The 24,645-nt window shown below is 45.8% G+C and overlaps 1 protein-coding gene across 2 annotated transcripts in view; it reads right to left on the bottom strand.

Annotated features, from left to right (window-relative positions):
• The window catches only part of LOC141917667 (lens epithelium-derived growth factor-like), a 117,606-nt gene that overhangs the window by 88,554 nt on the left and 4,407 nt on the right, over nucleotides 1–24,645 (bottom strand). For both annotated transcript variants that reach the window (XM_074811047.1, XM_074811046.1), the window contains exons 3-4: nucleotides 10,426–10,502; nucleotides 5,872–6,010 (exon numbers count right to left, since the gene is read on the bottom strand). In XM_074811047.1, the coding sequence (XP_074667148.1) occupies nucleotides 5,872–6,010; nucleotides 10,426–10,502 (216 nt within the window). The remainder of the gene's footprint in view (nucleotides 1–5,871; nucleotides 6,011–10,425; nucleotides 10,503–24,645) is intronic.

The following is a 24,645-nucleotide window of genomic DNA, read 5'->3' as shown; positions in this document are numbered from 1 at the left end:
TACTTCGGAAACTCAAACTCTTTCTTTAGCCATATTCTCCTTTAAACTAGGCACACATTAACTAGAGAAGTCTTGTTAAGCAGAGATTACCAATGCAAAAAGGATATCTAGTATTTCATGTGAAAGTAGTGGCGAACATTCAGAGACCAATTTTTCTTATTTGTATTACAGTATTATCCAGAGGCCCTAGATTGTGATCAAGGTCCAAACAAATGGCCTGTAATCTTTACAATGTTCTGAGCAGGTAAGTATAAACAAAATAAGCAGGAAGAGGACAATTTCTTTGTCTTTAGAGTAACTTTGGGGCTTCTGATGGATGGATGGCTATAATTTAGGCCCAAAAGATTTATCAAGAGACTATGAAACAGGGGATCGCTGACAGACAAGGATTGATTCAAGCAGGCTATGCGACAATTTTGGTGGTAATAAGATGTAACACTGCTTCCAACAAATATAAGAAGGGAGGAAAATATAGTACACTAAGGTATCGCATAATGAAATATTGCTGTGATATTTGTGGAGAGCAAGTACTTGCAGCTTAGAAGGTGTGACGAATGCACCCACTCTGACTGAGTGAACAATACTTTGGTTCAGGCATTATTGACAAGTAGGCCTGACTGAAATCATCCTTGCTGTGCAAACCATGAGAAGTGTGCTAGGCCATATCTTCTCAGGGACTATGGAATCTAGGCCATGTCTTATCAGGAGCTAACAGTACCAGCTCGAGCTGGGACTAGACAAAACTAAAACTGCTACAGCTGCACTCCTGCGCATACACCAAACGGGGGGGGGGGGGGGGGGGGGGGAGGCGGTTTTGACTACAAGTCAATCACTTTACGCTATAAAAATCTGTAGCCCCTCCAAGCCCATTGAGCTCTCCTGTATGGCAGCAGGCTGCATGGCAGTGATCTCCCCCTTGAGCAGGGACGCCTCCCAAGGTTACTCCTTGAGGCCGAGAGACCCCTTACCTGGCATCTGGTATCTATAATGAGGTAAGTGACATTTTACATTAGGCCTAAAAGTATATTTTATGCTAGCGACATTTATATATATCCAGCTATAGCTTAATTATTAGAAGTGTAGTAAGTAGTAGAGTGTTTGATCGCTGTCTGAATTATTGTCTAAATCATCATTTAAATCATTGTTAAATCACTGTTTAACTAACATTCAATTATTGCTTAATCACAATTTGATTGCTATTTGATTTTCATTCAGTCATTGATTACCATTTGATCATCATTTGATCATTAACAAAACCCTTTTAGTTAACCCCATAACAATGACTTCTCTTAATAATTCACCTGTGACAAAAATTGGCATAGTTGGCAGGATGGCAGATTCAATCACTGACTATTTATGGAGGCACAGATTTAACCCTTCACCAAAATTTTCACATGATTTGGCGCACAAAAAGAGGGATAATTTGAGTAAGATAAAAGAGCAATTAAACCTTGTAAGAGGGAAACTGAAAGATAGTAAAAAGAAGGGAATAATATGGAAAATATTGGGAATGTGTTTGGGAGCTGCATATCCATATAAGAAATCATAGAATAATAGAATGGTTTAGGTTGGAAGGGACCTTAAAGATCATGTAAGTTCCAACCCCCCTGCCATGGGCAGGGACACCTTCCACTAGATCAAGTTGCTCAAAGCCCCGTCCAACCTGGCCTTCCAGGGAGGGGGCATCCACAACTTCTCTGGGCAAAAAGAGAACAAATGTAAAGAACAGGAAATGAAGTGTGTTACAAGATGAGGTTGAACAAAGAAAGCAACAAGAAATGCTGTTATCTCTGTAAATAGAGCAATTGCAGAAACAAGTGGGGGAGGAAAAAGAAAAACACGGGAATTTAGAGGATAAACTAGAACTCATGAGAATTTGGGCACCCAGCCCCCTAGATCCTGTGAAAATTCATAAGTTAATAATTTCCCTGGAAGATTGGGATGGAGATATTTGGGAGGATCCCAACCAAGAACTTAGTGATGAGAGTGAATTAGATGAATCAGAATTTAAGGTAGCTATGAGAGACGACTTGTAACTCCCCGAAACAGGGACTGAGAAAAACAAGGACTGTGAAAAACAGCCTGAGAAAGAGATAAGGAATCGGGGGAGCAGAGGCCCTCCAAGCCAAGGAATGTCTCAAACGCTCACAAGTAACAAAACTATAGTCACAGCATGGAGTTTGGAGCTAATAAGGCTGCCTGGATAGCACAGGATGCAGCTGGAGAAGGGAGCTCTGTGGAGACAGGGAAGTTCTGCTCTGGGGCATCTTGTAAAGTTTCAAGGGCCATCTGTCCAGTGAATGACCTTTGCTTCATTATCCACAAAATGCATATTAAAATTGATACCCCTGCATATGCTAATGAAGATTAACAAGATCATGTTAGATACATCATCCCATGAAGCACCTTACCCCTCCCCATACATGGGATACGTAGGTATGTGGGTTGACCTAGGGGAGGGACCCAAAGAAAGTGTGTATAAATTGAGGGGGGGGGGGGGGGGAGAGAAAAAATAAAGAAAAAGTGAAGTGAAGAGAAGACGACGAATGCATCCTTGAACCCTCGTTGGTGGGACCGACACAGGAACCTGGACCGGTGATTTCTATTTCTACCTCTCTATCTCTCTTCTCTTTTTTCCCTTTTTCCTTATTATCATTAGGTAACGTAAGGCATACTATATCGCTTGCCATAATTCATTATATACTTAGTCAACTATTGTGTATTCAATTAGTACATTGTGGGAAATTAATAAATGTCTGGACTTTGAGACTTGTCTCACCGTTGTCCACTCCATTGGGGATTTACAAATCTAAGCCACTTGTCTCCCTTGTTTGAGCAGGACATAACAATAGCCCCTGTTATTAAACCTGAGATATCTACTGGACATCAAGGGGGCAACCAGAGAGATACCATAAAGACCATTCCATGGGACCCCCTTCAACTAGCCAATCTGCATGAAAAATATGGGTGGAAGACTGGCAAGAGCAAGACAATATCTGTGGCGTGTCTCCTTAACTGGAGGTGATCGTATTATGTTAGGTCAAAGAGAAGCAGATAGCTTTTGAGGACCAGGAGTGTTCTTGAATGAGGGACCAGCCCCTAACACTGAACCACGCTCTATTATGCAGTGAGTAGCGTATTGGACAGGGGGCATAGACCCTCGGGATAGAGGAGAGCCCACTGCTATAGCAATAAGATCATTAAGTAAACTTTCTACTGCTGCTAAAAAAAGCAGCCTGCCTTCAGGATATGAACGACAGGGGTGCACATGGTAATTACCCTATCTCTTCCCCTGTAGACCCCCAAGCCATGAGACCACTGATAAGGGGAGCCCCTGCTGTTTTAAAATCTACCACCAACAAACACCAGCACTGGGAGCACACAGTGGATATAAGGATTAATCCAGCCCCACCACGCAAGCAAGTTGGCCAGCATTGCAAATGTTCCTTATCAAACAATACAAATAAAAACAGAAAAATTGCACCTAACAGATTGCTCTAACACACCTTCTCTTTTTGTCCTTATCTCAACCCTCTCGTGCCCCACGTTGGGCGCCAAAAAGGCTGTGGTGGTTTAGGCCCCGCCGGGACCTGAGACCACGCTGCCGCTGCCCCTCCCCCACCCTCGTACCGGACGGGGCAGGGAGTGAAATACAGACCCTGGGGTTGAGATAAGGAGAGGTTTAATACAACAGTGTAACAGCAACAAACCAAATAACAACAATAACAATAACAGTAATAACAATGAACAGAGCAAGAGATATACCGTACAGGTACAGCAGTGAGGAAAGCGACCGCACAAAGGGGCGTCTACCAATCTTCCCGCGCTTGGGCGCCCGAATGTGACGTCAGCATGGTATCGAATAACCCGGCTAGAGCTCCCTCCCCACTGCTGGGGAAACTTAGCCCTATCCTAGCTGAACCAGGACAGTGCCCAGTTAAAAAAACAGACGGAAGATGGTGTTTAACCATAGAGTATATAAAGGTAAATGCAAATACCGCTCCTCTTATGGGCGCTGTCCCAAACACTGCTATATTAACTGCCACCCTCCAAGCTGCCGCTCATCCCTGGTTTGGGATACTAGATGTAAATGATATGTTCGTTATGGTGCCACTGCAGGAGGAGGATAAAAGAAAACTTGCTTTTACCTGGGATAGGATACAATTTACTTTTAACAGACTTCCTCAGGGCTATAAGCATTCATAGAATCATAGAATCATTTGGGTTGGAAAAGACGCTTAAGATCAACCGTTAACCTAAAACTGCCAAGTCCACCACTAAAACATGTCCCTAAGCACCACCTCTACACAAATACCTCCAGGGATGGTGACCCAACCACTTCCCTGGGCAGCCTGTACCAATGTTTGACAACCCTTTCAGTGAAGAAATTTTTCCTAATATCCAATCTAAACTTCTCCTGACAAAACTTGAGGCCATTTCCTCTCGTCCTATCATTTGCTACTTGGGAAAAGAAATCGACACCCACCTCACTACAACCTCCTTTCAAGTAGTTGTAGAGGGCAATGAGGTCTCCCCTCAGCCTCCTATTCTCCAGACTAAACAACCCCAGTTCCCTCAGCTGCTCCTCATAAGACTTGTAGTCCAGACCCTTCACCAACTTTGTTGCCCTCCTTTGGACATGCTCCAGCACCTCAATGCCTTTCTTGTAGTGAGGGGCCCAAAACTGAACACAGTATTCAAGGTGCGGCCTCACCAGCACCGAGTACGGGGGAATGATCACTTCCCTAGTCTTGCTGGCCACACTATTTCTGATACAAGCCAGGATGGCATTGGCCTTTTTGGCCACCTGGGCTCACTGCTGGCTCATATTCAGCCTGCTGTTGACCAACACCCCCAGGTCCTTTTCCTGCCAGGCAGCTTTCCAGTCACTCTTCCCCAAGCCTGTAGCATTGCATGGGGTTGTTGTGACCCAAGTGCAGGACCCGGCACTGAGCCTTGTTGAATCTCATACAATTGGCCTTGGCCCATTGATCCAGCCTGTCTGGATCTCTCTGTAGAGCCTTTCTGCCCTCAAGCAGATCAACACTCTTGCCCAACTTGGTGTCATCTGCAAACTTACTGAGGGTGTGCTCGATCCCCTTGTCCAGATCATTGATAAAGATATTGAAGAGAACTCGCCCCTGGGGAACACCACTTGTGACCGGCTGTCAACTGGATTTATCTCCATTCACCACAACTCTTTGGGCCTGGCCACCCAGCCAGATTTTTACCCAGTGAAGAGTACACCTGTCCAGGCCATGAGCAGCCAGTTTCTCCAGGAGAATGCTGTGGGAAATGCTGTCAAAGGCTTTACTGAAGTCCAGGTAAACAACATCCACAGCCTTTCCCTCATCCCCTAAGCAGGTCACTTGGTTATAGAAGGAGATCAAGTTAGTCAAACAGGACCTGCCTTTCATAAATCCATGCTGACTGGGCCTGATCATCTGGTTGTCCTCTATGTGCACTCAAGATGATCTGCTCCATAACCTTCCCTGGCACTGAGGTCAGACTGACAGTCCTGTAGTTCCCTGGATCCTCCTTCTGGCCCTTCTTCAAGATGGGTGTCACATTTGCTAACCTCCAGTCAACTGGACCTCCCCAGTAACTAACATAACTTTATCCTTGTGTCCTGAAACTATTAACATGATCCCTCTGTAACTTTACTAGAATAAAATGGCATCCCCAATTATATAGAAGAGCATTTTTGCTGAAAAACTGAGGTAAATTGTAAATAACAATAGCAACATTAGTCCAACTTGCAACTCAGTGATGCAGATCAATAAATTATTCCCCTATAGCAGCTAAGCCATCATTGCTTTTTTACAATATGACAAAACAGATTAAAGTATTCACAGACTCTGAATCACTTACCTGCTGATGAGAGAATTTAACTTTAGGATTGTTGTCAATTTCCCATAATCCTTCATTAAAGCCTTTTCTTTTATTTGGTTTGCCATATTTTTCTTTATTTTCATAATAAGGGAATATATCCTTTGGTCCCAAGAATGCCCTTCAAGAGATGAAAACATTAGTTACCAGAAACATCACAGTTTTTAAATTATTACTCTTCAAGTTAACTTTAGTACCAGATATTATATAAAAAAAAAAACATTAATGAGGCATCTGAAGCGATATTCTGTAATCAGCAAAGTGCTGCTACTGAAGCATCTTTAGTCTTCTAAACTTTTGCTTTCAACAAACCCAGTTTTCCATTAGTACTACCACACTCACTGCTCTCCTAGGTGTTGAGTGTCCCAGCAAGAAACGGTCAATGCTATTTCTTGAATGTTATGTCTTGTTAAGATCACAATTGACAGAGCCACCCACAACTGTCAAACAATGATTAAAAACTGAGCAGCTGACTGATGTACAGGAAGAGCCATTGCTTCCTTAGCAAACCAAGCTAAAATGTAAAGAAATAAAGATTCCTTAAATCCTGGAAACAATGCAAGATAATGAGTACGAGTATAAGAAAATGTGGCTTCAAGCCAAATAAAAATCTTTCAAAATTATTAAATTAAAACCAATACGTCTGGGATGACAAAACAAAATTGGGATAGAATGATTGCCTAGATCTTTGTAAGAATGATATATAGTTTATCCTGAAAGACATGGAAATCTAACAAAAAAAATTATACAAATTTATTAAATGCTTTACATTAAATGCTCAACATTTCTGTCTAAGTATCTTAATAAGCTGCTTTTCATTCAGATATATAAGAAAATGATAAAGATAATTTTGCTGTTCAAAGATACTTAAAAAAGGCCTAAAACCTTTTGTTTTGAAATGAGGTGGCAAAGAGTTGGAAACAAACTTACAATTTCTGTATATTCTGTTTTTTAATTAATTAGTTTTTTAGTTTAGTGTGAAGAGAGAGATACTCAATTTGGCTAGTAGAAGTGTTAAATTTCTCCTTATTTTAAATTTCTTCTCCATCCCTACTCATAAAAAGAAATGTGGAAAAAAAAATGTCATCTGTTCTCAGTATCTGGGGCTTAAAACTGCTTCTTTTTATCTTTGTTTCATCTACAGAAACTGGCCTCCCCTAAGGCAGGCAAAAAATCCTCCCCCTAAAACCCATTCATTATTATCTGTAGTGCTAGTTTCACAACTATGGCTATTAGACCAGCACCTTTTCCCACAAATTGCATTATCTACACAGTAATTTTTTCTAATCCAGACCTGGGAAAACAAGGTAATAAAGTACTAAACACTGATATTCTGCTTTGCACTGCAGAACATCAAGGCACGTGAAGTTTCTGCTATAGTGCCGTGTCCTCTAAAGTTCGGATATCATAGTAGCAATCCAACTGCTGTTAATAGCAAAACAGAAAACCTCAGTTACCAATGTTCTCATTTTCACCCCTGTGCCTATATCCAGCTCTGTCTGACAAAATATAAATCTAAGACACAATTGCTTGAATTCAAGATGCTGCTACTGTTTTTATGAGATAGTTCATGGTAAAGTTCAAACAAACAAAAAATCCCTAAGTTTCATTTCCCCATTTTTTTCATCATCTCTATAATGAAGTATTTGAGACTTACTCCCTATTCATTTAGAGAAGATAAAGAGAAGTTGCAAGTCATCTAGGAAGCTTAAGCATTTCCTACTCTAGTAGCATAAAACAATCTGATCTTTCACAGTGGCTATCATCCATCTCTTTGCAGAAGATTGTTAGAGATCATCCAGCCAGGGATCCACACACTGGCAAAGCCTACTTAACCAGAGCAAAAGGGGGGATGGGGAGAAGAGAGAAAGACAGACCAGAGGAAAGAGAAAACATTGCTTCTTTTCTTTCCTTTGCTCTGAAAGGAAGCCTTTTTTCCACAGTTACGAGTCTCTACCCACACTGTTCAGACTTGGAGAAATATTAGGAATTAGCTACCTTGCTAAGGACATGTAACTTACTGTGTTTTTGCAGTTAAATCCCCATAGACAAGAAGGAGAAAAGGTCAAGGAAACCTAAACAGGACAGATATCACCCTGACATATAGGGTCCAGGGTCTTGAGTCCAGCGTATGACCTTCTGCCTGCCTGTGACTAGCTAAAATTTGTGCTTATGTGATTTACACACACAAGAAATTCACACAAAGCTTTGTTAAAATACAAATATCTAGTTTATATCTAATTTTCCTTTAGAAAAGGGTAATATTTCTGAAACAAGATGACAGCTGGCAAATATCTTGAAAAGAAGAAATAGGCTCTTAGGGTTTTGTTGGGGTTTTTTTTCAAGAATATCAAGAAGCCACAAATTTAGGTTTTTGGTGAATCTCAGAAGAAAGCAACAATGAAAATCCAAGTACAAGCTTGTCCTGGTTTGAGTGAATGGGGGGGGGCTTACTGGTAGCAGGGGAGGGGGCTACAGTGGTGGGCCCTGATGAAAAGCTTCTCGAAGCCCCCCTGGCTACAAGTCAGACCCGCCTTTGCACTGAGGCCAGGCCAATTAGCTGCACCTCTGTGATAATGTATTTAAGAAGGGAACCTGGGAGGAGTTGTGGGAGTTGTGAGGAGAAGTTGCGAAGAGAACATCTGTGCGGACACTGAGGTCAGCGGAAGAACGGAGGAGGAAGGGGTGGGGAGGTGTGCTGGAGCAGAGACACCCCTGTATCCCGTGGTGAATCACAGAATCATTGAGGTTGGAAGGCAACACCTCTGGAGATTGTCTAGTCCAGCCCCCCATGCTCAAAACCAAGTCAACTAGAGCAGGTTACTCAGGGCCATGCCCAGTCAGGTTTTAAGCATCTCCAAGGATGGAGATCTCAAAACCTCTCTGGGCCACCTGTTTCAGAAGAAAGGAAGTACTTTACAACACTGTAAGATATGAGAGGCACAGATTCAAAAACATTTTTCAAAGTTATATTCTAAAGAAAACATTTGAGAACTTTGAAATGCAGTAGCCCTGAGTCTACCACATTACCAAAACCATATTTCAGTAAAACTGCTTTGTATGAGTATCAAAGAGTGGGTATAAGGTTTCAAATTTGCCAATAATCTACATGCAATTAAACATGATTTCAGAATCTAAGTCACATTTGAAAAAAGGTCATTGCGCTTCTCAAAATTCTACAGAAACTTTTAAGATTACATATAAATTCATTTCTTTCTACCCTACACTTGAGCTGTGTTCCTGAATACATCTTCAGGAATGACAGTAAAAACAAGTAGTGCAATCTAGAATGGCATACATTAAAAAGGAGAGAAGTAAAAGGGTGCTTTATTTTAACTGTCAAAACATCCCAAAAGGGGTACAAACCTACTGAACAGTATAAAGCAAGAACAAAAAAGGGGGGAGAACAGAATGCAAACCTCGCTTCCTCTCCCCACAAAACCACAAAAAATAGTTGAGCCTATATAGAACCATATGGAGTGATGTGAACAGTCAATGAAATGCATGGTTATAGGAGCCAAACGTCCATAAAGCTCATTGACAGATAAGTCACTTCTTAAAGAGTCAAATAGAAAGTAGTGTAGTAGTGTCAGTGAGAGCTAATTGTGCTTTCTTTTTAATTCATCAGAATACTGTATTTTCTCTACCACATTTATTTTTAAAGATAGGTAGGAAGTACCACCTTAGAGAGATTTTTATAGCTTTCTTGATGGTCTGAAGGAGGACAAAAAAGCTTTCTGCAAGCTGTACAAGAAATGAAACAATTATACAAACAACTAGCTCTGTGACCTGGTTTACAGTAATATTTGCAGCTTATTAAAAAAAGGGAATAAAACCAGCATTTCCCCAAGTCAAACAGGAAATTAACACTGAATTAAAGATCTCTGTAATCTACAGTAAAACAGTATTTTGAAGTAGCATGACAAATTTCACTATAATAGTCAGAGAATAGCATAAAAACATATTTAGAAGTGGAAAAAATCGAGTCCTTTCAAAGGAAATATTACATTCCATTGCAAATGTTAGTGTTACCAGAAATATTTGTCTTCCTTGGATACTTCACATAATAGCAAGCATGAAACTAACTGGGGTGAGACCTTGGACTTCAAATGAACCTCCTCACTTTTTCTCAAACCTTTCCTCTCTCCCCCTCAAAGGACTCAAGTGCTACTTATTCCATAGTTTTCAGCTTTATTTCATTTTCCTTTAGAAAACAGTTTTGAGGATACACGGGACTATAATTAAAATCCCTTACAAATGAAAGAAAGATATGTTAATCATACCACTTTGGGTAGGTTCTTGCTTTTTTACTGAGCAGGAAAAAGTGCATGTTGCAAGGAATAGTAGACTATAACACCACACCATTTCACAGCAAATGTGAAAAGCAAGCTGCCTATATTGACACTAGAGATTAATTTAAGAAAATATAGTCTGCCACTGAATCACATAATTTTCAAACATACAATGCAAACTGCTAAACTACTGTTAAGACATCCTGCAATGAAAACAATATGCCTTTTACTCTAAAGGACTTACGTCTCATGAGTGCCAAAAAAGAATATAGGCATTTTATTCATAGGAGGTTTTACTGCTCCATCTGGAATTTCATCCACCTAAGAGAAAGAGAGACTATAATTAAAGTTTAGTAACAATTAAAAACACTCTAGGGGAAAACACTTAAGTGTTAAGTATTGACCCAAAGAAACAAAATACTATCAAAGTGAAAGAGATTTAAATAAGACTCAAGGATTATATATTAAAAAAACCCAAAGAAACGAATGACATTTGTAAGGGTATGTAGAAGGAGAGTGTTTGCTCCTTTAAGAATATCTGGTCAGGGACCTTTTTAATGCAAAAAAGGTATAATAAGGAAGAAACCATAAACAAGAATATACAGGGACACAAACCTGACCAACAAATAATAAGGGATGCAGTGACCAGAACCAAACCTGTTCACTCACTCTAATTCTAAGGATATGTGGAATGTGGGAATGCTTATTCCAGCAAGGTTATCTAATCAGGGACCTTGTCAGTTGGGAAACTAAGGAAAAAGGGGAGGCCAGAAACAAAATATGCAGAGACACAGACCTGACAAAACAAACACAGAGTGAGAAGAAACAAACCTTGCCACTCACACTAAATGATGGGCTACCAAGAAACTACAGGTGCCACTTCTGGGAAGATCAACCTGGACTTTGCAACTAAGATTATAAACCAGGGGAGATCCTGGACACCAGACTGGGAGGTGTAAAGGAATTCATAGAATTATGCAAACCCATGAAGGGACATGTTGGGCAAACAGAAAGCTGGGAGAAACAGAGGGGTTAACAAAGGGTCTGGCTGAGTCCCATGCCTGATCACTGCACTCTGTCCATCGTCTTATTAAATCTTTTCTCAACTGTCTCTCTGTGTAATCTCACTCTCTGTGCCTTGTGTATGTTTGCTGCAAAGACTAAGTGCCAGCTACTGGAGTCAGACCGGGGGTGTAGGCACATGCATTGGGTTTACATATCAAGGTTTTGGTAGCAGGGGGCAGGGGCTGCAGGGGTGACCTCTGTGAGAAAATGAGCAATTGAGCTGCCCCTATGCCAGACAGGGCCAGTTCCATCCAGCTCCAAAACAGACCCACTGCTGGCCAAAGCTGAGTCAATCAGCAATGCTGGTGGCGGCTCTGTGACAACATATTTAAGAAAGGGTAAAAAAAAGGCTGCACAACAGCAGCTGGGAGAGAGGAGTGAGAAAATGTGAGAGAAACAATTATGTAGACACTGAGGTCAGTGAAGGAGGGGAAGAAGGTACTCAAGGTGATGGAGCAGAGATTCCCCTGCAGCCCACAGAGAAGACCAAGGTGATGCAGGTTGTCTCCCTGCAGCCCAATGAAGTCTATGGTGGAGCAGATATCCACACTGCAGCCTATGGAGGACCCCACACCAGAGGAGGTGGATATACCCTGAAGGAAGCTGCAGCCTGTGGAGGACCCCCCCCAGAAGTAGGCTCCTGGCAGGAACTGTGGCCCATGGAGAGGAGCCCATGTAGGAGCAGGTTGTCCAGCAGGAACTGTGGCCCATTGGGAATCCACACTGGAGCAGTCTGTTCCTGAAGGACTGTACCCTGTAGAAAGGACCCATGTTGGTGCAGTTCTTGAAACATTGTTTCCTTTGGGAGAGACACCATGCTGGAGCAGAGGTACACTGTGAGGAGGAAAGAGCAGCAGAGATGAAGTGTTATTGCCTGACTGCAACCCCCATTCCCCATCATCATATTTGTGGTCCTTTGCTGGACTCTCTCCAGTATGTCCATGTCTCTCCTGTACTGGGTAGCCCAGAACGGGACACAGGACTCCAGATGTGGCCTCACCAGTGCTGAATAGAGGGGAAGGATCACCTCCCTCAACCTGCTGACAATACTTGGCCTGATGCAGCCCAGGATACCATTGGCCACCTTTGCTGCAAGGGCACATTGCTGGCTTATGTTCAACTTGATGTCCACCAGGACCCCTAGGTCCTTTTCTGCAAAGCTGCTTTCCAGCTCGCTACCCCTCTGGCATATACCGGTGCATGGGGTTGTTCCTCCCCAGGTGCAGGACTTGGCACTTCCCCTTGTTGAACTTCATGAGGTTCCTGTCAGCCCATTTCTTCAGCCTGTCAAAGTCCCTCTGGATGGCAGCACAACCCTGTGATGCATCAGCCACTTGTCCCAGTTTTGTATCATCTGCAAATTTGCTGAGGTTACACTCTGTCACATCGTCCAGGTCATTAATGAAGGTGTTGAACAGGATCAGACCCAGTACTGACCCCTGGGGTATGCCACTAGTTACTTGCCTCCAATTGGACTGTGTCACTGATTACCATGCTCTGGGCTCAGCCTTTCAACCAGTTTTCAAACCAACTCCCTGTCTGCTCATCCAGCCCATACATCAACAGCTTCTCTATGAGGATCTTATGGAAGACAGTGTCAAAGGCCTTCTTGAAGTCCAGGTAGACAGTAGTGACTGCTTTCCTGTCATCTACCAGGCCAGTCATTTCATCATAGATGTTTATCAAGTTGGTCAAGCATGACTTCCCCTTGGTGAAGCCATGATGACTACTCCTGATGACTTCCTTGTCCTTCATGTGCCTGGAAGCGGTTCCCAGTATTAGCTGCTCCATCACTTTCCTAGGGATCAAGGCGAGGCTCACCAACCAGCCTGTAGTTCCCTGCATCCTCCTTCTAGCCCTTCCTGAAGACAGGAGTGACAACTGCTTTCCTCCAGTCCTCAGGCACTTCTGCCAATCACAATGATCAATCAAAGATTACAGAGAGTGGCCTTGCAATATCAGACAGCCCCCTTGTAGTGGTTTAGCCCCCGCCGGGGTCTGAGACCACACGGCCGCTGCCCCTCCCCCACAAAGGGAGTGAAATACAAAGCCCCAAGACTGAAATAAGGAAAGGTTTAATAGAACAATGCAACAGCAACACAACCAACAACAACAATAACAATAACAGTAATAGTGATAGCAATGAACAGAGCAAAATAGCTACCAAATACAGCAGTTTGAAGCACGATGTACAAAACCACGAGTGCACCGCGCTCCGCGCCAGGAAAATGTGACCTGCCAGGATGTGACGTCCGCATGGTATCTGAATAACCCGGCTAGAGCTCCCCCCCACTGCTGGGGAAACTTAACCCTATCCTGGTTAAACCAGGACATAATCCACCCCTTTATTCTATACCATCTGCGTCACATCCAGCTGCCACTTAGCAATGAGCATTGACAAAGAAAAATTAACAAAAGCACAGTATAACTCACGGTGTGTTTTCACCCACAATCAAGTCCCCTTGTGGTACGCATCGGACCTCTCCATCCTTCTGCATCACCCACCAGGTGCACCCAGGTCCTTGAGCAAAAACAATCCCGTGGATGGGTTTGCCTTTGCCCGGCGCAGGACTAACCCAGACCATTTTTCCCAGCAGGTCCCTCATGCGCACCACAGGGACTTTATCCCCGTCCACAACACGTGGAAGTTTTGACTGAGCCGGGCCAGCTCGATTGGCAGATCCTCTTGTGTTCACTAACCAAGTGGCCTTTGTCAGATGTGTGTCCCAGTGTTTGAAGGTTCCACCCCCCATTGCTCTCAATGTAGTTTTTAACAGTCCATTGTAGCGCTCGATCTTCCCAGAGGCTGGTACGTGGTAGGGGATGTGGTAGACCCACTCGATGCCGTGTTCTTCTGCCCAGGCATCTATGAGGTTATTTCGGAAGTGAGTCCCGTTGTCCGACTCAATCCTCTCTGGGGTGCCGTGTCGCCACAGGACTCGCTCTTCAAGGCCCAGGATGGTATTTCGGGCGGTGACGTGGGACACTGGATAAGTTTCGAGCCACCCAGTGGTTGCTTCCACCATTGTGAGCACGTGGCGCTTGCCTCGGCGGGTCTGTGGCAGTGTGATGTAGTCGATCTGCCAGGCCTCTCCATATTTATATTTCATCCATCGATCTTCATTCTGCTGGGGCTTCACCCGTTTGGCTTGTTTGATCGCAGCACACGTCTCACATCCGTGGATGATCTCTGCGATGGTGTCAATGGTGAGGTCCACCCCTCGATCTCGAGCCCACCTGTATGTTGCATCTCTGCCTTGGTGGCCCGAGGTCTCATGGGCCCACTGGGCTATGAACAGTTCACCTTTACGCTGCCAGTCCAAGTCCACCTGAGCCACCTCGATCTTAGCAGCTTGGTCTGCCTGCTGGTTATGCTGATGTTCATCAGTGGCTCGACTCTTGGGTATATGGGCGTCCACATGGCGCACCTTCACAACGAGGTTCTCCACCCGGGCTGCAATGTCCTGCCATACTTCTGCGGCCCAGATGGGTCTGCCCTTGCGTTGCCAGTTGTTCTGTTTCCATTGCTGCAACCACATCCACAGGGCACTTGCCATCACCCACGAGTCAGTGTAGATATAGAGCCTCGGCCACTTTTCTTGCTCAGCAATCTCCAAAGCCAATTGGATGGCTTTCACCTCTGCGTACTGGCTCGATTCACCTTGTCCCTCAACAGCTTCAGTGGTTTCTCGTGTGGGATGCCACACTGCAGCCTTCCATCGTCGATGTTTTCCCACAATGCGACAAGACCCATCAGTGAACAGGGCATATTGTTTTTCTTCCTCTGGCAGCTCGTTATATGGTGGGGCCTCCTCAGCACGTTTCACCTCCTGTTCTGGTGACATCCCAGCATCTTTGCTCTCTGGCCAGTTCATGATCATTTCCACTAATCCTGGGGGGTCGAGGTTCCCTATTCGAGCCCGTTGTGTTATCAACGCAACCCATTTACTCCACGTGGCATCTGTTGCATGATGTGTGGAGGGAGCCTTTCCTTTGAACATCCATCCCAGCACCGGCAGTCGAGGTGCCAGGAGGAGCTGTGTCTCAAGGCCGACCACTTCTGAGGCAGCTCGAACTCCTTCATACGCTGCCAGTATCTCCTTCTCAGTCAGGGTATAGTTAGCTTCAGAGCCTTTGTATCCCCAGCTCCAAAAGCCTAGAGGTCGGCCTCGGGATTCCCCATCTGCTCTCTGCCAAAGGCTCCAGGAAGGGCCATTCTCCCCGGCTGCGGTGTAGAGCACGTTCTTAATTTCCTGCCCTGTCCGGACTGGCCCGAGAGCCACTGCCTGGGTAATCTCCTGCTTAATTTGTTCAAAGGCTTGTTGTTGCTCTGGGCCCCATTTAAAATCGTTCTTCTTGCGGGTTACGTGGTAGAGAGGGCTCACAATCAGGCTGTAGTTTGGGATGTGCATCCTCCAGAACCCCACAGCGCCCAGGAAAGATTGAGTCTCCTTTTTGGTGGTTGGTGGGGCCATGGCTGTTATCTTGTTTATCACCTCCATTGGGATGTGGCGACGCCCATCTTGCCATTTTATTCCTAGGAATTGAATCTCCCTTCCAGGCCCCTTAACTTTCTGTCTCTTGATGGCAAAACCAGCCTTCAGGAGGATTTCAATTACCTTCTTTCCTTTCTCAAAGACTTCCTCAGCTGTGTCCCCCCATACAATGATATCATCAATGAACTGCAGGTGTTCTGGAGCCCCACCTTTCTCCAGTGCAGTATGGACCAGTCTATGGCAAATGGTGGAGCTGTGTTTCCACCCCTGGGGCAATCGATTCCAGGTGTACTGGATACCCCTCCAAGTGAACACAAACTGTGGCCTGCACTCTGGTGCTATTGGGATGAAGAAGAACGCGTTAGCGATGTCAATCATGGCGTACCACTTGGCTGCCTTCGACTCCAGCTCATACTGGAGCTCTAGCATGTCCGGCACTGCAGCACTCATCGCTGGCATAACTTCATTCAGGCCACGGTAGTCCACGGTCAGTCTCCATTCACCATTAGGTTTTCTCACTGGTCATATAGGGCTGTTGAAACGTGAGTGAGTCTTGCTGATCACCTTCTTGCTTTCTAGTCAACGGATCAGCTGATGGATGGGGACCAGGGAATCTCGGTTGGTACAGTACTGCCACCGGTGCACCATCTTGGTGGCAATTGGCACTCTCTGCTCTTCAACCTTAAGCAACCCCACCACTGAGGGGTCCTCTGAGAGGCCGGGTAAGGTGGACAATTGCTCAACCTCCTCCAGGGCAGCTATACCAAAGGCCCACTGGTACCCTTTTGGGTCTTTAAAGTACCCTCTCCTGAGGTAGTCTATACCTAGGATGCATGGGGCATCTGGGCCAGTCACAATGGGGTGCTTATGCCAGTCCTTCCCAGTCAAGCTTACTTCAGCTTCTAATAGGGTCAGCTGTTGGGACCCCCCTGTCACTCCGGAGATGCAGATGGATTCAACCCCACTGTGGCTTGATGGCATCAGAGTGCACTGTGCGCCAGTGTCTACCAAGGCCTTGTATTCTTGTGGTTCTGATGTGCCAGGCCATCGGATCCACACCTTCCAGTAAATCCGATTATCCCTTTCCTCCACCTGGCTGGAGGCAGGGCCCCTCTAATCCTGCTCACCATCACTCACTTGATCTAAGAGTGACTCCTGCAGGAATGACTTACTGGTCCCCTCAAGAGGGTCAAGCATACTGTTGGCCATTCTATTCTGTCTGGGGGATTTCCGACTAGACACTGGAGCTGCATCTCTCTTGGAAGACTCCCCTTTCATGGTGGTCTTCCCTTTCAGTTGCTGTACTCGTGCAGCTAGGGCAGAAGTGGGCTGTCCATGCCACCTTCTCATGTTCTCCCCATTGTCGCGGAGGAAGAACCACAGGGTGCCCCGTGGTGTGTACCTTCTACCGCCCTTGTCTTGGGTGGGGAAACGCCTGCTTCTAATGGCTGAGACATCGGCCCGTGCAGGTGAAACATAGGACATGTCCTGTTCCATTTTTTGAAGCCTCTGAGACAGTTCCTCTACGGCTGAAACCCAGGCATGTTGGGAGGAAGGGAGACTTCCCTCATAGTGCCGGAGCTGCATAGTCACTTCATCCACTGTCTGATTGTCTCGCCACCAGGATGCTGCTGCTAATGCTTTGGAATGTCCCTCTGGTCCACTTTGCAGGAACTTCCGCCACATCAGCTGTGTGCAAGGGGCCTGATCTGGATCCATTGGTGACTGCTCATCATTCAGATCACCATAGATCATGTCAAACACAGCCATTTCCCTGAGGTTCTGAATGCCTTTCTCCATGTCGGTCCACTTGCCTAACCGACATAGAGCATCATCCTTGTAGGGGTACCTCTCCCTCACAGCGAGCAGGAGTTGCCTCCAAAGGCTGAGGGTTTGAGTCTGTTTCCCTATTGCCTTGTCAATACCAGCCTGCTTGGCTAAAGGTCCCACCTGCTTGGCCTCTCTCCCCTCCAATTCCAAACCAGCAGCTCCACTATCCCAGCATCAGAGCAGCCAGGTGCAAATTTGCTCACCTGGAAGGCGGCTGAAATCCTTCCGCATATCTCACAACTCACTGAGGGATAGAGATCGGATGATTACCTCCGGCTCTTCCTCCTGCTCTCGTGATGGGCCTGGTTCATTATCACCCTGTGCACTGCGAGGGGATTTTTTGGTATATTTGGTTTTTCGTATCGGGGCAACTGATACTGGCACTGCTTGTCCCTCTGGCCCAGCTGCTGTGCTGGTGGAGGCGACCGGTACTGGCACTGCCTGTCCCCCTGGCCCAGCTGCTGTACCAGCAGGTTCACCTTCAGATCCTGCAGCCCTTTCTCCCCCTTGAGGGCAGTGATCAGTGTTAAGGGCGATGCGGTAAGCATGGGCAAGCCCCCAGCACATCGCAGCGAGCTGCATCTCCCGGGGTTTGTCAGATTGGCAGCACACCTTTTCCAAACACTCCACCAGTTTATCAGGACTCTGCACTTGTTCGGGAGTAAAATCCCAGAACGCTGGGGGTGACCACTCACTCAGGTACTTGCCCATCTTTTCCCACACACCTTGCCATTTATAACTATCTGCCCCCGGGGCAGGTTTCCGGGTGGTGCTATTGTTGGAGAAGTACCGCATGGCCCAAAACAAGATCTGGCAGGCATTTAGAAAGCATTGTGCCACGAACACACTGGCCAGGAGGCTCCAGGGATAGCTGAAACTCTCAAAAACTGAGAGAATCTCCTCCCCTGGCTCACCCATAGAGGGGGTGAGACCCCAAACAAAAGCCCAGGCAGCAAACAGGTAGCGGTGCACCCCCACAAGCAGCGAAACAAGCCCATTATAATCAGACAGTAACCAGTAGAGCAGAACAAGTCCCTTGATACATTTTCCACTGAGAACAAACACCAGCACTGGGAACACACAGGGGATATAAGGATTAATCCAGCCCCACCACACAAGCAAATTGGCCAGCATTGTAAACGCTTATCAAACAATACAAGTAAAACCAGAAAAAATTACACCTAACAGATTGCTCTAACACACCTTCTCCTTTTGTCCTTATCTCAGTCTTCTCCAGCCTCACGTTGGAGCGCCAAAGTTGTGATGGTTTAGTCCCTGCCGGGGTCTGAGACCACGCGGCCGCTGCCCCTCCCCCACAAAGGGAGTGAAATACAAAGCCCCAAGACTGAAATAAGGAAAGGTTTAATAGAACAATGCAACAGCAACACAACCAACAACAACAATAACAATAACAGTAATAGTGATAGCAATGAACAGAGCAAAATAGCTACCAAATACAGCAGTGGGAAGCACGATGTACAAAACCACGAGTGCACCGCGCTCCGCGGCAGGAAAATGTGACCTGCCAGGATGTGACGTCCGCATGGTATCTGAATAACCCGGCTAGAGCTCCCCCCCACTGCTGGGGAAACTTAACCCTATCCTGGTTAAACCAGGACACCCCTCATCACTCATGCATACATCCCATCAGGACCCAAAGACTTATGTATGTCCAGGTTGCTTAAGTAGTCCCTGACATGATCCTCTTCCACCAAGGGTACATCTTCCTTGCTTCACATTTTCCCCCTGGTCTCTGAGACCTGGGATTTCTGAAGGCTGGTTTTGCCAGTAAAGACTGAGGCAAAGAAGGCATTCAGTACCTCAGCCTTTTCCATGTCCTGTGTCACCAGAGCCCCTGCCGCATACAGCAATGGGCCCACATTTTCCCTCATCTTCCTTTTGTCACCTATGTAGTTATAGAAGCCCTTCTTGTTCCATTGACATACCTGGCCAGATTCAATTCTATTTAGGCTTTGTCTTTCCTAACCTCATCCCTTCATTCTCAGAGGATGTTTTTGTATTCCTCCCAGGTTACCTATCCTTGCTTCCACCATCTGTATGCTTCCTTTTTGTGTTTGGGTTTGGCCAGGAACTCCTTGTTCGTCCATGCAGGCCTCCAGGCATTTTTGCCTGACTTCCTACTCCTTGAGATGGACCACTCTTGAGCTTGGAGGTGATCCTTGAATATTTAAACAGATTTCATGGGTCTCTCTTCCCTCCAGGGCCTTTTCCTACAGGACTCTTCCAAGCAGATCTTTGAAGATGCCAAAGTCTGTTGTCCTGAAATCCAGGGTTGTGATTTTGCTTTTTGTAATCCTCCCTCCTCTGGGGATCCTGAACTCTACCATCTCATGATCACTGCAGCCAAGGCTGCCTTTGACCTTCAGATCCCCAATGAGCCCCTCCTTGTTGGCAAGTATGAGGTCCAGCAGAACATCTCTCCTCATTGGCTCTTCTATCACTTGGGTCAGGAACCCCCCTGGATTGCTTATGCCCTGCCATGTTGTCCCTCCAGCAGATATCAGGGTGGTTGAAGACTCCCATAAGGAACAAGGCCTTTGAACATACAGCTGCTCCTATCTGTCTGTAGAGGGCCTGATCCACTTGTTCTTCCTAGTCAGGTGGCCTGTAGCAGACACTGACTAGAATGTCACCCTTATCTGTCTTTTTATTCCTGACCCATTTAGGATCGCTACAGGTGTTTTGTGTTTACATCACAGAAACTCTTCATTTGTTTGCTGGCATCGTGTACTCTCCATATAAGGAGTGTTATTTATCACTAGAATTTACCCCCCCAACAAAACTTGAAAAAATGAGTATCCTTCTCCTTTCCTTACTCTTCATTTTTTCTCCCATATATATGGTGGGATTACTTTTATCTGTGCAGGGAAACTTAACAGTCGCATGTGGAAGGAGAGTGGTTTTTTTTTTCTAAGCATTTTTTTTTCCTATTAATTTTGTATTTAGAAATTCAGATTTTCTCAACAGAGGATGGGCAGATTCCTGATTATTTAAGGATGTCATATGCATTTTTTATTGTTTAAACAAGTGTAGTATTTTTAAAATTTAATACAGGAAATACAGATACACCCAGAAAGGCTTTTGGGGATTCCTCCATAATGGTGCCTTGTAGGTACTTCCTTGCTTACATGCAAATACTGGAGGTGACCCTGCTTGAGTCCTGTTTTTTTGATTTTGTGATCCCTTCCTGTCACATTACTCCAGGCCCTTTGCTTATCAACCCTGTCTGAAATTCCCTCACAGGGCTGCTGGTAACTCCCTTCCCCATCATTCCTATTTTAAAGCCCTCCTTACCAGGTCAGCCATCCTACTGACAAAGATACCTTTGCCCCGCTTAGTGAGGTGGGTCCCACCTCTCCCAAGCAGACACTGATCTGCAAACTGGGTCCCATGGTCATAGAAACCAAAACCCTGTTGCTGACACCAGTTCCAGAACCAACTGTCAACATGCATTATCAGTGCCCTTCTCCTCATACCCTTTCCCCTCACCAGCAGGATTAAGGAGAACACCACCTGGGCCTTCATGCCCTTAACTGCCACCTCCAGAGCTCTCTAGTCACTTTTAATACTCTTCAGGTTGTCCCTGGCAGCATCATTAGTGCCCACATGGAAGAAGAGCAGGGGGTAGTAGTCAGAGGGCCAGACAAACTCAGGCAGTCCCTCCACAACATCCCAGATCCAGACCCCCAGCCAGCAGAAAACCTCTCATGTTGATAGGTCAGGTAGGCAGATGGATGCCTCCATCCCCTGCAGCAGGGAGTCACCCACTACTATCACTCGCTGCTTCTTCCTGGTAGTCTTGCATGGTTTAGGGTGAGGTGGCCCAGATCCTTTGCTTGAAAGCACATCTGGCTTCTCTTTACCTTTGAGGGCAGTGAATCTATTCTGTAGCTATAAGCCCTTAGGTGGGGCAGGAGCCTTCCTCTTGGTGCTACAAGTCCCCAGCTTCCATTCTTCACCTTCTCCAGAGGTTGCACTTACCTTAGTACTAGGGGTGGACACTGCCTGTGTCTCTACTGCAGTTGGGGTCTGGGGCTCTTCGAGATGTTGTGTCTCAGAGAAGATCCTGTCTATCTCCCTTTCATCTTCTCTGATGCTGTACAGCCTGCTCACTTCCTCTCATAACTCCTCCAGTTGGTAACACAGCTCCTCCAAGACAGCACACCTCCTGCAGGACAGAGGGCCATCTCTCCTGGCCTCAGAGAGAGGACCCAGGCACTCCCTGCAACCTGAAAATCACAGGGCTGCATCCTCTATCTGAAGGTCTGCCTGCAGCAAAGCCTCTGCAATAGCATGGGCAGCCACCTCAAAAATCTGCCAAGGAAACTGCCCTGTGGTGTATCATCAACATAAGTGAAAACACTTAGGCTGGTTTGAATTAAAAGGAGAACCCCTTCTTTGCAACTTTTTGTATAAGCTGTTGCACTGGGCATGGCTTTTATAGAGGCCTCTGCCTAGCACTTGCTAAGCAGGTGCTTGACCCTCCCTAATCAGGGTGTAGCTGCAACAAATGCTCCAGGCACCCTGGGTCATGGGCAGCTGACCAAGCTCGTTAGAAGCTGCTAGAGCTTCCTCAAGTTTCTTAGAGGTTTCATAGGAATTCCCTGATGATCCTGTACCCTGTCCCCAGAAGATCTAGAAGCTCCTAAAGAAAAATGCAGAGATTGCTGCACAAACCGCTACATCTGTTTTCTGCTTCTGTTAGCTGTGTCTCCCCTTCCTCCTTTTCCCTGACTGCTGAGAGTGATGTCATATGGTATGGAATATTCCTTTGGTCAGTTTGGGGTCAGCTGTCCTCTCCCAACTTCTTGTGCACCCTCAGCTTGCTTGCTGGCAGGGCAGAGTGAGAAATAGAAAATTCCTTGACATTGTACAAGCACTCTTCAGTAATAGCTAAAACATCGGTGTGTTATCAACACTGTTTCCATCACAAATCCAAAACATAGCACCATTCAAGCTACTATGAAGAAAATTATCTCTATCCTAGCCAAAACGAGAACAATCTCCGCCCATTATTCCATACCATTTACATCATGCTCAGAACCCACACTATCCAATACATCCTCATTAATCATCCCTCCATTCCCACCCACAGACATCATTTCCTTAGTCTATGGGCCACCCATATAAAATGTCCACTGAGTTCATTTAGTCCAATGATTTGGACTCCATCTGTTATGGTGGTTGCTCAGGACAGGAGAGGCAGTGTGTTGTGTGGAATTATTGGCCGACCTCAGGCTGGATTAGTTGGTGAAGGACCATATCCCGTGGGAGGGACACGATGCTGGAGCAGGGGAACAGTATGAGGAGGAAGGAGCGGCAAAGATGAACTGTCATGAACTGACCACAACCCCCATTCCACTGCCCCACTCACAGGGCAGGGAGGAGGTAGAAGAGTTGGGAATGAAGGAGCAAAGTTGAGCCTGGGAAGAAGGAATGGGGTGGGGGGAAGGTGTTTTTAGTTCTATTTTTAATTGGCAATAAACTAAATTAATCTTCTCCAAGTTGAGTGTGTTTTGCCTGTGACAGTAATTGGTGAGTAAATTCCCTGTCCTTATCTTGACCCACAAGCTTTAATATCTTATTTTCTCCCCCTGTCCTGCTGAAGAGGGGGAGCGAGAGAGAGAGGCTTAGTGAACACCTGGGGAAAATTAATTTAATTTATTGACAATTAAAATAATAGAGCAGGATGGTGAGAAACAAAGTCAAAACCTAAAACACCCTACCCCTTGTTCCCAGGCTCAACTTCACTCTTCCATTCCTAACTCCTCTACCTCCTTCTTTCCCGGAGTGGCGCAGTAGAGATGGGAAATGGGGCGCTGTGGTCAGTACATAACAGTCCTCTCCACCCCTTCTACCTCCTCACACTTTTCTCCTGCTCCAGCGCGGGTCTTCTCTATGGGCTACAGTTCCTGTCAGCAGAACCTGCTCCTGCATGGGCTCTTCACAGGCCGCAGATTCTTCAGTAAAATATCCACCTGCTCCAGCATGGGGTGTCAGAGGTTGGTGACCCTGGAGTTATCCAGATATCCAAGACTCCTTACTATCTTTGGGAAAGAAATGTGCAGCTCAAGCTTGTGGCCTCTGTACTCAGGATTCCCAACATATCTGGATGAGCAGACAACTGGCTGAATGGCCAGGCCCAGGGGGTGATCAGCGGTGCAAAGTCTAGTCGGAGGACAGTGACTAGCAGTGCACCCCAGGGGTCAATACTGGGTCCAGTCATAATAAGACCTTCATTAATGAGCTGGATAATGGGGAAGAGTGTAACCTCAGCAACTTTGCAGATGGCACCAAAACTGGGAGGAGTGGCTGATATGCCAGAAGGTCGTGCTGCTATCCAGAGGGACCTTGACAGGCTGGAGGAATGGGCTGACAGGAACCTCATGAAGTTCAATAAGGGGAAGATGATTAAGGAACTGGAGCATCTCTCCTATGAGGAAAGGCTGAGGGAGCTGGGACTGATTAGCCTGGAGAAGAGAAGGCTCAGGGGGGATCAAATGTATATAAATACATGAAGGGAGGGTGCAAAGAAGACAGAGCTATGCTCTTTTCAGTGGTACCCAGTGACAGGACCAGAGGCAATGGGCACAAATGGAAACACAGGAGGTTCCCTCTGAACATAAGGGAACACTTTTTCACTGAGGGTGACTGAGCAGGTTGCCCAGGGAGGTTGTGGAATCTCCCTCCTTGGAAATATTCAAAAGCCATCTGGACATGGTCATGGGTAAACAGCCCTAGGTGGCCCTGCTTGAGCAGGGGGTTTTGGAGCAGTTGACCTCCAGAGGTCCCTTTCCAACCTCAGCCATTCTATGATTTTAAAAATAGGAAATTTATTGAATTTTAAGCTTTGTTCAATTTTAAGCTAGAATAATGATTACATTAAGACAGATTGCACAGAATAACCTATCCAAGTAGTTCCAAATACAGAGGCTTCTAACTAATGACAGGCAGCTTGGAGAATGGGAACCAGACCTCCATGACTAATGCACAGAATCATGTGCTAGGCAATATCCTTCTCAGAGTGTGGAAAGATCCATTCTGCAATTCTG

Source organism: Strix aluco, chromosome W (genome assembly GCF_031877795.1).
Source record: "Strix aluco isolate bStrAlu1 chromosome W, bStrAlu1.hap1, whole genome shotgun sequence".
Classification (NCBI taxonomy): domain Eukaryota; kingdom Metazoa; phylum Chordata; class Aves; order Strigiformes; family Strigidae; genus Strix; species Strix aluco.
The sequence above is the reverse complement of the archived record's forward strand: the minus strand, read 5'-3'. Positions and strand labels throughout refer to the sequence as shown.